Source organism: Colias philodice, chromosome 17 (assembly GCF_061535455.1).
Source record: "Colias philodice isolate Cphi_HAF_F1 chromosome 17, ilColPhil1 Martin Lab GWU primary, whole genome shotgun sequence".
NCBI classification, from domain to species: Eukaryota; Metazoa; Arthropoda; class Insecta; order Lepidoptera; family Pieridae; genus Colias; species Colias philodice.
The window spans coordinates 2,010,017-2,028,297 of NC_143102.1; the positions used below are offsets into that span (position 1 = coordinate 2,010,017).

Genomic DNA, 18,281 nt, shown 5'->3' on the forward strand with positions numbered 1-18,281 from the left:
TAAAGAAACGACTAGTGTTGCCGAACTATCGATAGTTTGACTATCGATAGTTGACCTTGAAAATAAGTCAGAATATCGATAGCACTATCGATAGTATCGATATTATCGATACTATCGATACTATCGATAGCGTTAATCATGGAATACTATTGATGAACTGCAATAGTATCGATAAAATCGATAGTATTGATTGCCAATAGTTGCTATACTATCGATACTGTCGATAGTATCGATACTATTGCTACTGAATATTGCAACTACAATCGATACTATCGATAGTACTGATACTATCGATAGTTTTGAGCTATCGATAGTAGTAAATTGTGCAATAGTATTGTTCACGATTTCTTGGTATAATGGGTCAGTCAATGGGTTTATTGGATTACGAATAAACGAACTAAAAAAATGGATTGTACAAAGCGCCAATAGATAACTTGAAAAGTATTATAACCAAACATCTAGTTCTCTGTCATCCACTATAATATTATTGATAAAGCAATACTATCGAGAAAAAGGTCACTATCGATGGGACGATATTATCGATAGTATCGACACTATCGATAGTATCGATAGTTCGTTCGATATTGAGCTTCGATAGTATCGACACTATCGATAGTATCGATAGTTCGTTCGATATTGAGCTTCGATAGTATCGATACTATCGATGGTATTGCTATGTGTCGATAGTATTTACGCTTATAGGACTATCGATACTATCGATAGTATCGACACTATCGATAGTATCGATAGTGCTATCGATACTATTGCTTTTCCCCAACTATCGATAGTTAATCGATAGACTATCGATAGTGGACTATCGAGCGGCAACACTAGAAACGACTTTGAACCTTATGCAATAGGTCAGTGGACATTGATTGCATTGAATATTATCGACTGACGTCATGAGGGGACACAAATCAGGCCTTTCCGCTAATTATGAATCACGTTGCTCCTTTGTTTATGGATTAACATACACATACGACAGTTGTGACTTGTGAGGTCAATTTTTCAGTCTCCATAATAAGCACCATCCTGTCCGAAAAATACAGTACAAATGATATAAAATACATCAGTCATATATTTTACATTACCTTCATGTAACTTTCTGGCACTGCCAAAATCGATACATTCGCCACTTCACCAATGCGTACTAAAGTAATCGTATACTTTCAACTTTTATTTTTCCAAAGGTTTCTTCGCCTCTCAGTCAACATTCAACAACACGTGTTTGTCTTTTATCTTATAGTGGTATCCCCTCACTTCTGTCTACGTATAGGGTGAACACTCTTCCTTTTAAAGGCTACATACAATATAGTCCTAAGCATTGTGCACTCAGAGCGAAATAGAAGCAATACAAACGCTAAATACATGATTCCAGAACTAACCCTTAAGTCCCCAAGTACTCCAACTGCGCAAAACCATATATCCAATACGAGCACTATAATCAAATAAGCGGCGACCTTTCGTGACCAAGCTCGAAAAGCTTTGAACTGGCGCGGTCAGGGTCGATACATCGCTGCAATTTAACGTTCTACGCTAAACCACCTCACAAACATTGGATGAACAATGATTTACAATGCCGGTCTGTTAACACTTCCACAAAAGGTCTTGAAGAACACTGTAATATACAGTAAAATTCTGGAAGGCACGACGGCATGTTTAATATTAGTATTATGTCCTGCACAGCGCGATAAATACAAGAAAAGACCATAACCCAGACCTACCAGTTCAGCTTCCTGAGAAAGTGTTTTTTTTAACATAAAACTTCATGAAACCTATTCAAATGTGTGCACACATTAATACCAATTCGCTAATTATTTCCTTTTACACTGAACATTATTTACATAACACATTTGTTGCACCTATCTAGTAAATGATCATTTAATTTTAAATCAATTCCCAGACAATATCCAAAATAGGATATATATAGTTATATTAGAAACATTCTTAAAAATATGCTTCAGACAAAGAGCAAATAAGATAATTCGTGTATATCTTCAAGTCTACTGACCACGAAATCATAATAACAATTCCTAAAGTCTAGACTTCTAAAGTACTGGTCTCTAGACGGAGTACAGGTGCCCTGACTCGATCAACTTATACGTTATACGTATTGATCGCACGCTAACTTTCCTATGCTGCCGCTGTAAGTGGTGTAAATTACATACAAGCACAGTATTGTATTACGAAGTTATACAATAATACATGAGTAGAAAAATATTATAGAAGTTTCGTCAACTTCTTAATTCTCCTAATGATTTGATTTGATTGATTGTTCACAGTAAATTGTATCCCACCAAAAACATTTTCATGTAAAATGTTGCCAAGACGAGCCCATATGACTCACACTGTCAAAAAGTTATCAGATCTCATGTAGAGCCAAGCTTCTAACACTACACGCCCTAACTCTACAAGGCCTAACTTCACAAACTCTACACCTTAGTCAAAATATGTGGCTTGGCCATTTCGCTACATTCACATCGGCGTAAGGTGAAAAATTAATTCACTGTACTAAGGTGAAAAATTAATTCACTGTACTGTATACAATACACTGTATACAATAGTTCTTGTAGTAACGAACGGCCAAGCCACATATTTTGACTAAGGTGTAGAGTTTGTGAAGTTAGGCCTTGTAGAGTTAGGGCGTGTAGTGTTAGAAGCTTGGCTCTACATGAGATCTGATAACTTTTTGACAGTGTGAGTCATATGGGCTCGTCTTGGCAACATTTTACATGAAAATGTTTTTGGTGGGATTTCATTTCTTTTTGTAGGTTGTTTGTAACATTTTTTTTTAACAAGGAGTACCTATACATATATATATCTAGGGTAACCAAGTTTTAGATTATTAGATTAGACCTCTAGCGTCATCAAAATTTAATTTAAAATTACAGGTCTCATACAAACTCCCATCCCCTAGTTTAAGGGGTTGGGGGATGAAAGTTACAAGTTTTATAATTTTTTTGTTGTTTGTGTGCTAATACTAGCTTACATACAAAATTTCAGCTTTCTAGGACATTAGGAAATACCTTAAGAATTTTGATGATCATCAGTGAGTCAGTGACGAAATTAGCGTTTTTTAGATATAAATAAAATCTGAAGTATAAAAGCTAATGTAATTAAAACTTAATATGTTCAATAAGTCCGCTATTGACAATATATCCCGAAAATTTTGTTGATGTAGCATAATCCAAACCCAAGTTATGAGGGTTCAAAAAAACGTCGAAGCGGTTCGAGAAAAGGTAGGTAGTGCCCGTACGCGTAGTCGCTTGGCTCGTCTTGGCGGGGGCACTACCGTGCCCCCAGATGAAGTTGTATTTTTATGTTGTATCTGTCTTCATATAAAATGAAGTATATTGTAAATGCACATAAAACATCACTACATTATTGCTTTTTAATGTAATTACATATCTTTGTAAAAAAATCACTATACATTATATTGTAATACTGTGTTATTCCTCTATTCATTTGTGCAAATAATTCTCTTCAAGAATGGAAATTCGATGAATCAGGCTTTGAATTATTTCATTATGTAATAATTAATCCTGTTACTGATGCATTCACGGTAGGTATTTAAGATTTACGACGTGATAAATATATTATTAATACATATTAACTAACGCAATAAAATAACTAAAATATCTTTTCTAGATGTGATAAACAGAATTAATAATAATTATTAATAATAATTATTAATAATAACAGTTATAGACACTAAATAGGTACGCCATTTCTATTTTTTATTTATATCCCGTCAATAATGGGTTCATGCAAATTATACAGTTGTGTTTTTCTTAATATATAGAAAGGTTTATTTTTATACCATGGGTCCGACATTCAACCAATATCATAAGTCCTATTTATGACTTGTTTTCTGCAGACAAGGCGACGCGTACCTAAGCGAAAATTTTGTTAAACAAATAAAGCCTATGAATACAATAACACTACAATTAACATGTAAACAAAGTCTGTCGCGTCACCAAGTTTCCCAAAGTCATCAAATTTGTTATCAATGAGGATGCGGGAACATCCATGTGGGTTGTTTTATTAAAATTCGTCATTCGTCATTTGTGGTCAATTGTCAATCGGTCGGCGGTTGTTTACTAGTTAGGACAATATTATGAACTCGCACGGGTTAGCGCGGGATTTAAATGCATTCAGAAAAAAATAATCACAATATCTAGTCGTTTTCAAAACGCCTTTTTTGCTAAATTGATAAACCAATAGAAATGGAATAAAGTAACCAATTTAACTACTCATATGAAACACAAAATCAGCTAAAACGTATTTGAATGATTTTTGTTTATGTCAGCTCTGTTCTACAACTAATCTTAAAATTTGATTGCATACCTTGTTACCTATTATAATTTTTAATAAACATGCATAGTATTTACGAATTATACTAGACCTACTAGACCGGACTCTCAGTGGAGTTTCGTTTGCAAAAATCGCGGACCTAAATCTGACTTCTGATATATATTGTATAGATCCCAGACATCCTATAGACAGATGTTGCCAACCAGTTTTGTGGTCCCCCTGCCCGCACCCCGGTAATTAAATATGGCATACAAAGAAAAAAATAAAAATTTCCAAAACATGCCGTGTGGGGTATCAAATGAAAGAGCTTATTGAGTAGATCACGAATATATAGCATACTATATACATTTCTTACACTTTCTCTAAGATTTTTTAGAAAATTTACGAAAATGGTCCATTTTTGAGTTAACTTTTAACCACTATAGATTGAAAACTCATGAATATATTTTTTAAATTATTATTTTAAATAATTAACAATAGTCCATTGTTTACGATTCAATATTTCGTACAGTGAAATAGTTGCATGGGGGAGTGGGGGGAGCATTCAAAGATGGCGAGTATATTTTCAAGTTCATATAGTATATATGTAGTTATTTTCATCAAATCCACCACATAGCTCACTTATATTATATTACGAACTATTGAATCATAAACAATGGACTATTGTTAATTATTTAAAATAATAATTTAAAAAATATATTCATGAGTTTTCAATCTATAGTGGTTTAAAGTTAACTCAAAAATGGACCATTTTCGTAAATTTTCTAAAAAATCTTAGAGAAAGTGTAAGAAATGTATATAGTATGCTATATATTCGTGATCTACTCAATAAGTTCTTTCATTTGATACCCCACACGGCATGTTTTGGAAATTTTTATTTTTTTCTTTGTATGCCATATTTAATTACCGGGGTGCGGGCAGGGGGACCACAAAACTGGTTGGCAACATCTGTCTATAGGATGTCTGGGATCTATACAATATATATCAGAAGTCAGATTTAGGTCCGCGATTTTTGCAAACGAACATCTCCTTGGAGCCTGCTCTATACATTATTTATGCTTACGTTTAATATTACTAGATTAGAATAAAACAGGTTATGTTCCGCGACTTTCACAAAACTGCACACATGAGGATGTTCACTTCGCTTAGCTAACACGAACAAACAATACAGACTGTGCTAAAAACGTAAATAGATAAATAAACCTTATATTTTATCAGGAACGCGTTAATTGAATAAGTGAGAAATATATACTAATGAAATCACACATACGATAATAACATTTTAATACAATGAAACAATTTCTGTCTGGCTCTGTTTCTTTGCTAATTGCGTCTAAATAGCACAACGGATTTTGATACGATTTTCACAAATAGACAGACCGGTAAACGTGAAAGCATATGAATATAATTATTACGCTGTTATATTCAAAGAACTATTCACTTACATAGGTACCGATGTCCGACAAATCTTAAGAACTTCCGTGCAGCACTTTAACTCGGTAATATCGAAATTAGTAAAAAATACTTATTACAAATTATGCATTTTTTTATTTCAGTACAGAAGCCAAGAAAATCAATTTTAGGTAATAACTACTACTAGGTATACTTCTAGGTATAGTCACAAAAAATATAGCAAGGAAATCATACACTCTACATAATAATAATTTATAACTATTTGCAATAGAAAAATGCAATACCACCCACAGTCGTGACGAGCGTATTAATTTTAGACCTTCCTTGTACTAATGCGTGTCGCATATTTAATATCATGTCGTTACATTTTACTGATGCAAACAAAGATGTTCATGTTAAAGTTTTTAAAAAGAAGCCCTCTTCTTAGTTTGCAAATTGTTTATATTATGTACGTAATACATGGAGTAATCTAGAACTTCACATACACACTTGTATATGTCTATGAACTAAGTATGTATAAGAATTTCACTAAAAGACCTTGCCACAATTTGCAAGGTAAATTATCCCCACTCCTAGTTATTATGCCTATAGCATATATATTATATAGAGTCGACTGTATTAAATAATAATAATATAGTTATAACATTATCCCCTACAGACATTCCTAAAAAAAATCATAATCACTTACTAGTCCTAGAATGCTCAGATTTAACGAACCGAACTTTATGTCTCAGGGGTATTTGACCATTAGCCTAAGTAGTATGTAACTACAAAAATTACTATGAAATATCATGAAAATAATCTGAATATTAATAATTAATATTATACATGGACATAAAGACGGATTTAGATATCACATAGTATTTTTTTTAACAGTTATTTTTATAAGAAGAGATTTCAAAACATCTTAATTGTAACTACTGAATAAAAATCACAGTTAATTAGCATACCTAACGCATACTTCCATGGTACGAGTTAGTATTAGGACAGGAGATTAACTATCTTTCTCATTTAATATTAAAAAGTTTTAATATTTCAAGCCACTGCAGTCTACACTCTACATACCCATCACAACCTTACAGATCCACTCAACCATTTATGCTACTACAGTTTTTATAGCCTCATTGTATTTCATAATGTATTAAAACTTGGCACTAGAGAAGGGTTAAACTCCCACATAAATAATACATTGTGTCCTTGAAAACATTACATCTCTTACACAACTCTAGAACATAATAAATTCATATGGCTGCCTTGCATTCACTTATTCTTACTTAAATATTTTGTTTGAACTCGCAATTTTTAAATTACTTAAATTCTGGGCAAATTGTTGAATAAAGTGATATGAAATAAAGTACATTCCAAAAACATGGGTTCATTGGTATACTAATTATTGTATCCATGTTTTTCTTACTACAAAAAAACACAAGTTGAATTCCCTAATTATTACATGAACAGTATCAGTGTACTGCAAGAATAAAATAAATCCAAAATGAGATATTCTACAAGCGATAATTATTAATATCTGTACAAAAAAGTATTTTTTTTTATTCTATGTACTAAATCCATAATTAGTAGGTACTACATTTGAAGTAATTTTTCAGACAAGCTATTAATATGTATCATAACATGTAATATAGGTCATATTTAGTTTCCTTACATAAACTATCAAGATGTTATTTAGGTTATGGAAGCATAATGCTCAAGGGAAATTTCATCCCTATGCTGGCACAGATAATGTATTATCCATACTAATATTATAAATACGAAAGTAACTCTGTCTGTCTGTCTGTTACTCAATCACGCCTAAACTACTGAACCAATTTTCATGAAAGGAGAATGGGCAAATTGGGCCTGAAACTTGGGCTAGGACCAATACACACGAAATATTGTTTTTGTGATATATCATTACACATACCTTACGAAAAAAATAAAATAAAAAAATAAATCAACCGGGTTTTTGTACAGTCAAGGCAAAAAGTTTTATTTATTTGGCTATTATTTTGCGCACAATAACGGTGTTTTTAATTCGAGTGAAGTAAATATAAATCAAAATGTCACTGGAGTGACTGAGTTTAACCACAAAAAACGTCTAACTACGTTGAATTATAATAAACACGGTATAGCTGTACCTGTTACAAAATATAATATTAGTGTATTTCGTTTATTAGAAGGCTTAAGATTAGTACGTATTTGTAAGTGAAAGTGAATTGGAGTAACATAAAGATATTGTCATTGTCTTATAACAGTTATTTATTGCAAAAAATATTATACACAAAGAAATAAAACTTGATGTGACTGTACAAAAACCCGGTTGATTATTTTTTTATATATATTTTTCCCGTTATGTATGTGTTATAATCTATTATAAAAACAATATCTCATGTGTATTGGTCCAACTCAAGGGTTCAGGCCCAACTTCCATAGTAAAATGCCCATTCTCCTTTGGTATGGAGATATTTTGATACCCGAGAAAGGACATAGGCTACTTTTTATCCCGGGAAAATGACGCAATCCCGGAAATCCCACGGGACCGGGAACTATGCCGGTTTTTCTTTGACTGCGCGGGCGAAGCCGCGGGCGGAAACCTAGTTTCTAATAAACAACTGTCGATCCATTTCCTGCCTCAACATAATTAACCCATTGACCACCGAGCGGCCCGATCGGGCCGAGACACAATAGATTTTCTATTGTGTCTGTGATCCGAGGACTGACGGAGTTTAATCTATATATTTTCGTATGACGCCCACTGTGTGATTGCAACACAAAGTTATGGGAAACAAACGACTAATTTGAGAATACACATAATTTGTAACTAACATGTAATTTTGTATATGAAACTACTAGTTGCTTTGAGTATCATCATGAAAATATAATAATAATTAATTAGCACCACACAGTATAAGACAAAGGCGCTTCCCATTGTTTGTCTGTCTGCCGTATGCTTAAATATTTAAAACTGCACAACGGAATTTGATGTGGTTTTTTAACAGGTAGAGTGGTTCAGTAGAAATCTTTAAAAATTTATTTAAAGTTAATATAATTTGTAGACAACACGGGTGAAAGCGCGCTTTTGATTATTTATTAAAAAATATATTTTCATAATTAATGCTAATACAAATTCAAACATCTTTCAAATTGACTTCATCCAGATTTAAAATCTATATCAATTCAGCATGACAACACACATATAGAGTAACTCAGGCGCCATCCACTCAAACTAATTTAAACAATCAAGCTTCATCCACATCGCAGCTTCAATTGACATAAGCAGCTGTTGAATAGGCTTCCATTAATTTTAATTGCCATTGATTGACCAAGTTGATAATAAATATGACTTGCCGTTTGGGAGATATTCATTGATTAATTTCGATTCAATATTGCCTATCAATGTATAGTTCATAATTATTATAATTGATTTAAAGTGAAGGATTATACATTAAATTTAATGTGAATGAAGTGCTCATATAATTAACACTTCCTTAAAAAAACAATTCACATAAAATTTATTTTATCCTCTTATTATAATGTTAATTAATTATTGTATTTGTAAAGGATAAACTTTAATAATTCTACTCTTATTTAATTTGGAAAATAAAATTTGTAAACACTACATAGAAAAACTTATTAAATGTGAAATGACTCATTAACTAATAAATAATATCATAATTTATTTGAAGGTTTATAAACACTCCATAATAACAAAATATATTTATGAGCAAGTAAATACTAGTGATTAATTCATTATAATTTATTTTATGTAATTGAAATTAATAGACTTAAGTTTTAAAACAAATTAACATGAAAATTATGTCCATTTGCATTTAAAATAAATTTATTGACGCTCCTTTATTTGTAAAATTAAAGGAATATTCATTTTAATTATACAATAAAAACTATAGTATAAAGTAAGTTGAAAGAACAATATCAATATTATAAACAGCATAATGTTGATTATTTAACAGTTCTCCAGTTACATATATTGTTTTCTTTACTGAAAATTAAAGAAACAATCCACATACCAGACATTAGATAATACTGAGAATGATACTTCATTGATTTCACATCAAAGTAGTGTGTGAATCAAGAAAGATAGGTATATAAGGCTTCTGTTATAAAGATATATGACTAGCTTTCCGCCCGCGGCTTCGCCCGCGTTTTCAAAGAAATGCCCGCATAGTTCACGTTCCCGTGGGATTTCCGGGATAAAACCTTTCCTATGTGTTAATCCAAGTTACCCTCTATATGTGTGCTTAATTTCATTGTAATCGGTTCAGTAGTATTAGCATAACAAAGAGTAACAAACACAAACACACACACATCCTCACAAACTTTCACATTTATAATATTAGTAGGACTAGTAAGGAGCTACCAATAGAATTCTATGAAGCTTTTAGCCTTCATTAGAATTCTATTACTATTTAAAATATGATTCACATACCTAATAATAATATAATTAAGGGCCGATTTTTAAATGCTTGGATTAAACTTATTCGTCGAATAATTTACAAAACTACCATTTGAAAAAGTGTTCTAATCGCCCGTATTTGACAGTTTACGTGACATTTTAATATTATCGTGTAATACTTTATTGGACCGATAAGTTTTATCCAATGATTGAAAAATCGGCCCTAAATAATTTAACAAGTTTATTAGTAAACCATACAATTCAAAGTAGCTTTATGTAACAAAGAACTTTAGATAAGTTTGATTTTAAAATGAATTGTTAGCTCTTCAAATCCCAAAGGCATACAGAGTATTTTAACAGACTACTTTTTACCAACAATATAATCTTATTTGGAATAGAAGCTATTGTTGAACAATAAAGAAATATTTCTATTATCAGTTATCATTGAACAAACCTATAATTCACTTTTGCATGAATTTCTTATCTGAGATAACATTTTTAGTTCCTTCTACATTGAATACCTGATTCTTTTGTTCGAAATTGTAAACAATATCAAACCATATTTGCCTGGATTCTATAGAGAAATTTGAAACCAAATATTGTTGCAGAGCTTAATATTTTTGTTTCATATGATAATAATATGAATAGAGACCTGTTCATTTGAGTCGTTAAACTGAAATTGTGAAAATATTTAATAATTTTTTCTGATATATGTATATTAAGAGACCCCATACAAATTTCATTACCATTCTCTAGTTATGGTTTTTAATATTCTATCATTCAATTACTCATAATTAATAACATTCAACTTAGTCATACACTTCCTTGCTAAGGATTAAGGCCGAATTGTTTGAGTGTTCAAATCCCTGACTATTTGTTTTATATGAAAGAATTGTGAACCTATAATTTTCCATAAATAATGCAAAAAAATATTAAAGTAGATGTAACCAGTTAGTGATCTCATTTCCTTATGACCGTGCAACGCAAACACCTTGATTTTCTTATGTTAATTTGCAAGGTGAATGTAGGTAAATGTACAAAATAAAGATATTCGACCAGATAGCCAAGAGAGTTGTATAAAAATTAAAGCAAATAGATTGACAGTATCAGTTAACTCCGTAAATTTATTAGGGCAGAACAATAAAAGGTAATTACTCAAAGTACTTACATATTCTGCTAGGTGAAGTAAAAACAGATATCCGAGTATGGATGGGAGAAATCCTCGCATAATTCTTTTGCCACTGCCAACCATTTTAACTCACTAAACTTCACAAATTACAGTTGTAAAGTTCTTGTTTTGTCATATCATAGTTACAATCACAAAAGAGCAAATTTCAATGGAGAAAACACAGTAATGTTACAAAATTTATGTGACGCACTTCTCCGCTCGAGTCTTTTTTCTAAAATGACAAATTTCAAAAAATTATTAAAGACGTCGAACTTCAGAGTTGCTATTAAACAATTAAAAAAGGTATTGCCATAAATGCTTATCTAGAAATAATTTAACACCGGAACCTGAAAAACCTAGAAAAAAACGTCAATATGGTATGCGGTGCGTAATTACCTAATATTTATATTCTATTCAAGTAAAATTAATTGTTTTAAGACCCTAAACAACATTTTAATATTAAATTATCATTATAAAATTATCTGTGCCCACACCCACTATTCAATTAAATATAAGCTGTAACAGCTTGTGAAAAAAAAAGCCCTGACAGATGACAGTTGACATATTGTTATTTGTTGACGTTGTCGTTGTTGTCAATATTGCTTTGCAGTTTGCGTGCCCACGAAATGTCCAAATTAAATAAACATAAATATTAGGCTGTAATAATGTGCCAATAATACTAAATATAAAATGTTGTTTTATAAACTCACTATTTCTAATTAACAACACTTAGTGCTTTCGCAAATGGAAGACAGAAAAAGGCAAAGATGTATATACGTTACTGCTAAGCAAAAAAAGAAATTAATAGAATTAATGACTAAACATCCCGAGTTAATATCGTGTAAAGTAACTCAGGACTTCAACTACAAGGATTCACAAAAGTTATGGCAGAGTATAGCTAATGAATGTAATTCCATACAAGGGGCGAGAAAAACTTGGAGGCAGTGGCGAAAAGTATGTTAACTTTTATTTTATTATTTGATACATTAAGAAAATCCTAATCCTAACACTTTCCTATGAAAAATTTCATATTACCTGTAGTTACAACAACTAATATACAATGCCTGTGTGCATTTAAATATATCAATCTCCTTGTTACTACAAAGATGAAAGACATTGTTTATTTAAAAGGGTGTAGTTTTGATAAACACATCAAATTGAAGTTTTGAAGCTTCATTTAAAATTTTCTAAATAATTATGTCATGAACAGAACCGCTATGTAAATTTAGTTCAGTTCATAGAGCAAGATAGCTATCTACTTAATAATATAATTATGAAAATATTTAGTAAAATGTAACTTTATAATGTTTCAGACTTGGCATGACTTGCGGTCCAAAACAAAGAAACGTCAAGCAGAGACAAACGGTGAGCTGCCGTTGACAACAGTCATGCTAACTTCTGCAGAGCAAGAAGCACTTGGCATCAAGACTGGTGAAGAATATCAGGAAACTACAGAATTTGTGCCTCTAACTGATAACCACGATGATAATTATCACGCAGAAATGTCCAATGGATCTATAAGTGAGCCTGAATCGATTCCCGAACAAAAAGTGTTCACGCAAGACCTTAAAAAGTCAAAGGTGAAGATTAAAAATGGTGTTAAAAGTTCCAAGCATTCAAGTGAATGTTTCCTCAATTGTGACTTATTGGCTGTGCAGGAACAAAGGAAAATACAGATAAAAGAAGATTATCTTAACTTCAAAAAGGATTATTTGAGACAAAAACTGAAGTTATTGAAAGAACAGACTGAAGCATTGAAAAGTATAGCCAGTGAACTATCGAAATAAGTTAAAAGTAATACCCATGTAGTGTTACTAGACTCAAAATTGGGGCCTTCAACTATTTTGCATAATTCTCATTTATCAATGATCTCAAATCATGAATATCATTTTGTTTTGTGAAAGCATATTGACCATTCCCTTTAGATCTCGTAAAAATATCGAATAAAATAATTAAGAGAAGCAATAAATACACAGAAATGATTGACAAGGAAAAAAATGTTAATAATATGTATAATATATTTATAGTGGATCATATTTATGGGCCAATAGTATAGGCAAAGAAAATGTGACTCTTATAATTAAAAAACTTTGAACATGTGGTAAAACCTGTTATTGCTTATTTTTATATTATTTTATCCTTCTAATTAGTACTTTCTCAAAGCCTTATTTGTTATGTACATATTTATATTAGATTGGTGTAAGCGGCTTTATATTAACACCATGTTCTTCAGAAGATTGTTTGGAGATTAAGACATGAAATTGACATAGATCGGCTGTAGATAGTATGTGTACATATTAATTCTTTAGCGTTGTAAGTTGTAAATCAGTTTATGCCTACTATGGTTTCAATGTTATTAATGAGTAGGTAACTTACAATTTTCAAATCCTGTTCTCTGTGTAGCAATATTAAGCTCTTGGATATAATGCAAAATAATGTCGTACGTTTATAGATTTATTAAGATATCGTTGTGGATATCGTATAGGTAAACCAGAATCTGATGGCAAATTGGGAAATCAAAATTTTGAGTGTGCAACCCTAGGGAAAATGGACTGAACGTACTTGATACTGCTTATTTTTTATTTTGTCCTCAACATCATTAGTCACATTACAAGTGAACAATACTGTACTTAATAATGAGATATCCACTTAATATTATGTAGGTACATACTTGCATGTATAATATACATATTAACTACTTTTATCTATGTAATACATATTATTTACACATACCTATATTTGTATATTCATTATCAATTATCATTATGCCATGTAAAAATATGGATGTAATGATAATGCAGATCAAAACTAGATTGCTAATCATTTTTTATAAAATAAAATAAAATAAAACTATGTTTATTTTCGTAAGTATTAAAGATACACACATTATAAAATTGACTTGGACAGCTTGGACTTGACGAATAGCCGTATTGGAAACTCCTGTAATAAGTTTTCATAAAATTATATATTGTAATCAACAAACAATATTATAGTTACCTACTTATAATATTTTTTATTTTAAGTATCAAAACGGGTAAGTCCAATTTACCAATAAAATATTCAAAATTGAAAGTTGTGATGTGTTTGACCCTTCTGCATCGAATGTTTTTCTATACACATTATAAACAACACCTCTTGCTTGTGTTCGCAGCGGCTTTTTCGACATTTTCGAAGATTTTTTAGACAAAATCCTAAAAATTATTCATCAATTGCAAAGAAGACAAATAATTTGACAACCAATTTGATAGTTGTCAAATAAATTTGCCATATGAAAATCTTTTATTTCGTTAATATAAATATGCCATCCAGATTCTGGTAGACCTATAAAAACTAAAAATTCCAAAAGGATGGTATTCTGACAAAAAAATGGAAATGTCAACCATATGTCAGAAGTCAAATGTCAACGTTTTACGTCAACGTCATTTGCGACTCGTTTATTACAAACCTTTGTTTAATTATTAACCTCATCAAAATTCTGTTTTATTGAAGAAATAAGTCTTGGAAACAACGATATGTGAATTTAATCCAACTATTTATAACAATACAATTTATTTCATAATATGTTTCATAAAGATTACAGTAACTTTGTCCGACCAACAAATGACAGTGAAGTTAGCAGACCCACTGTAAACTTTCCATTTCTATCTGGAGAACAAGCCAAAAAGCTTTATCTGGAAGAAGTTCAGAATTCGGCGAGCCACAGCGTCCTTTCTAACACAAATACCAGTTATATAAGGGATAAAGGAAGCCGTAATCGCAAGAGGAAAAATTCCGTTAAACTCACTGACAGAGAGTTGTTTCAATGTGTTCAAAACAATGATGTTGAGTTGATAAGTGTCGCGTTAGATACTTCTCCAGATAAGATTAACATTGTTGATGAATTTGGGTGGAACTTGCTCATGATAGCATGTCAAGCAAACTCCATAGAGACTGTTAAAGAACTATTGAAGCGTGGAATTGACACCTCAGTTAGAGATAAAGCTGGGAATTCTGCACAAAGTTTAGTCATAACAAATAAAAATTACACTTTAGCTGATATATTACTAAGTCACAAATCAAATAAAGATGAGAATGAATGTAAAACCTCGAAACAAATTAAAGTTAAGCTAAAAGAGGAATATAAATGTGAGATTTGCAATAATACAACATTTCCTGATAAACAAGAGCATCTATCATCCACAGTTCACAATATAAATGCCAGTAAAGGGAAGAAATTGCCTGCAAACTATGTGATACCCCAATCTAACAAAGGTTACCAAATAATGGTAAAAGGAGGGTGGGATAAAGAAACAGGCTTAGGTCCAGATGGTACTGGCACTAAATATCCAATTAAACCTGTGATGAAAAAAGATAGAACAGGTCTAGGTCTCAAACCTAAAAAGGAAGGCAATGTAGTGAAGGAATCCTCGAAAGTTATAAATAGAAAAATAATAGCAAGGGAACAATACAATAATAGAAGAAAAGAAATCAATTTCAGAAGAGAATTTTACTAATTATGAATTTTTGATACTTTTGATAATGATCACAATTATGCCAACTGGTGTAATATAAATAATATCAGTTATTTTATATTTATAAATAGACATCAATAATAAAAGATGCATAATATAAATAAAACTTTGATTGCTTTGTTCCTTTCACCCGTACAATACATACAACAAATATCAGAAATTAGTCTACACTAAAATATACAATAATTGAAAATTCTGGTTCTAGTACTATATTTTCTATAGTTTAGTCACTTTTTTTACCATTGCACCAAATAGACTATTCACAACCATATAATATAATCTGTGATTCTATGCCATGTGATTAAAACAAGATTTCTTTATCATTATTTCTACAAGTTGTCTAATAATTATGTACCTATCTAAATTGATTATAAGTATCATCCTTTATTCAATGTAATAGGAACTTTATATAATAACCAAATACAAATATTCTAATGTGTAACTCACATTGTATTATTCTTATATTAATTTGAGAATGCGATAATAAAATATACTTCTTATATAACAATACAGCAAAACATGCTGTTCTGGTTAATAATCATTAAGAGAATTGTTCACTAAAGTCTATTCAGTTTAATTATTTTGATAATATAGTGCCAATTTTTTTTCTTTCTTAACTTGTTCCAAATATTCTCTGAAACAATGTAACCAACCTTGGTACAAACAGGTAGTTACATGAAATTGATCAATATCTCAGGATGGCAAAAAAATGATTCCACATATATTTAATGAAAGCCGGGTAAAAAAAAAATAAAATAAAGAAAATATATATTGTGTTCATAATATAATTGACCTAAACATGAAAACATTCAAAATACTCATATCAACACTTTAAAATAGTGCTACACTAAAAAAAATACAACCAAAAATCTGAATCATTTTCATTCTATTCATTTGCTCCACAACATTTTCCTTATTTGTTATAACAAAATAACATTATCAACATGAGGAAAAGTGTTACAGCACTGAAAGATAACATTATAAAGACAAAACTATTACATCTTACAAAGGCACTGATTTTTTACTATTATTTATCTGTGAATACAAAACAAGCATCAAAAATAATACTTAAAAAATGTATCATTAACAAAAAAAAATTGCTATCATTTTGTGTGTTATTTTAAAGCTTCCATGAAAAAATCATTTTGTCATGTAAAAATAATGCAGAAAATATAATTTGGCAGAGTAAATATTTAAAAATATCTAAATTACACTAGATGTAACAAGTTTTAAAATCATTTTATCTTATCTGCTATATGATACAAATTTGTTAATAAACTACTACTAATATCATCAAAGGTTTGGAGCAACCCAGTCAAGGAACTTGACAGCCAATTCAAATCCTACAAAGCATGCAGCGTTAGCTGGGAACGCTCTTATCATTACAGGAGCCACACCTTTGTACAGGGCCGTTGGACCTTCTCTTGCCATCAACTGTTTGAAAACATCCCTCATACCATTAGGGTATGTTCCCTCAGGAGCAGTTTGCAATCTACTCTTTAAAACATCAGCAGGCATGCCCACCAGCCAGTTAGCTATACCAGCACATCCCCCAGCCACCACTGTTGCCAACATCTTCAATTTAGCACTTGCATCTTCAGGAACTATAATCTCTTTCACCCACTCATATGTCATAAAGTACATTCCACTTGCTGGAACGTCTCTCAGTATGGTGGCAACACTGCCTTTGTAAATACTTCTGATCCCACCCTCTGCGTATAACTGCCTGGCACAGTCGACCATGCCACTATACTTCTGTGGCCCGGAACCACCTTGTTGAATTTGGAGTAAACATTTAATTCTCTCTCCTGGAGCCATAATTGAGGTTGTAAAGATACCTGAAAAAGCACCAGCAGCAAACAATTCTGGTCTTGTGAGAACCTGTTCACTATCTGACTTGATTAACTTTTTACCGAGGCCGAAACCGAAGAAACTTATCGCAAAAATAGGTGCGACTCCAGTCAACGGAGCCGACATTCCTTTGTAGAGACCTTTAAAGCCCTCTTTTTGAATAGTCTTCTTGAAACAATCCACAGTACCCGCATACAATGCTGTTTCTCCAGGTTTTGGTAAAGGCATAGTTTGTAATCTTACTTTGATAGTATCCATTGGATGGCCTGCAAGAACAGTGCAAACACCGCCGAAACCACCACTTAAAAAGTATTTAATTGGGCTGCTATTCTCCGACATTGTGATAATTTACGACTTATGATTTAAAAAGAAAGGTGTTACAATACAGCTGTTGGCCTGTTGAGTTTGTTACAACTTACAAACTTGAAACAAGTTTTTAAAATTCAAATGTCAAAGTCCACTAGTTCGATAGATGTATAGCAAGGTATATGTCAGTTTATGAATGGCATAAGTCGTATGTCAAAACAGACTCACGTCTCTTGATTGTCTTTCATACGGATTACGGGCTTATTCTACGGGAAAGAACACAAATAGGGACTCATAATCACACTCATAA

The 18,281-nt window shown here is 31.5% G+C and overlaps 5 protein-coding genes across 5 annotated transcripts in view; 3 read left to right on the top strand and 2 right to left on the bottom strand.

The window, feature by feature from the left end:
* The window catches only part of Npc1a (Niemann-Pick type C-1a), a 76,307-nt gene extending 64,756 nt beyond the window's left edge, over nucleotides 1-11,551 (bottom strand). The window contains exon 1 of the mRNA XM_089705789.1: nucleotides 11,304-11,551. Within this exon, the coding sequence (XP_089561915.1) occupies nucleotides 11,304-11,387 (84 nt within the window). The 5' untranslated portion in view covers nucleotides 11,388-11,551. The remainder of the gene's footprint in view (nucleotides 1-11,303) is intronic.
* Nucleotides 1-18,281, top strand: part of LOC149480853 (leech-derived tryptase inhibitor C-like) — a 242,428-nt gene that overhangs the window by 187,230 nt on the left and 36,917 nt on the right. The window lies entirely within an intron of this gene.
* Nucleotides 11,890-13,785, top strand: LOC149480862 (uncharacterized). Its single transcript, XM_089705982.1, has 2 exons — nucleotides 11,890-12,257; nucleotides 12,617-13,785. Exons 1-2 carry the CDS (start codon nucleotides 12,048-12,050, stop codon nucleotides 13,088-13,090), a joined length of 684 nt encoding a protein of 227 aa, XP_089562108.1. The 5' UTR covers nucleotides 11,890-12,047; the 3' UTR covers nucleotides 13,091-13,785.
* On the top strand, nucleotides 14,796-15,976 carry LOC149480863 (G patch domain and ankyrin repeat-containing protein 1 homolog). The gene has a single exon (XM_089705994.1). It carries the CDS (start codon nucleotides 14,864-14,866, stop codon nucleotides 15,794-15,796), a length of 933 nt encoding a protein of 310 aa, XP_089562120.1. The 5' UTR covers nucleotides 14,796-14,863; the 3' UTR covers nucleotides 15,797-15,976.
* On the bottom strand, nucleotides 16,584-18,153 carry colt (carnitine/acylcarnitine carrier protein colt, mitochondrial). The gene has a single exon (XM_089705874.1). It carries the CDS (start codon nucleotides 18,002-18,004, stop codon nucleotides 17,108-17,110), a length of 897 nt encoding a protein of 298 aa, XP_089562000.1. The 5' UTR covers nucleotides 18,005-18,153; the 3' UTR covers nucleotides 16,584-17,107.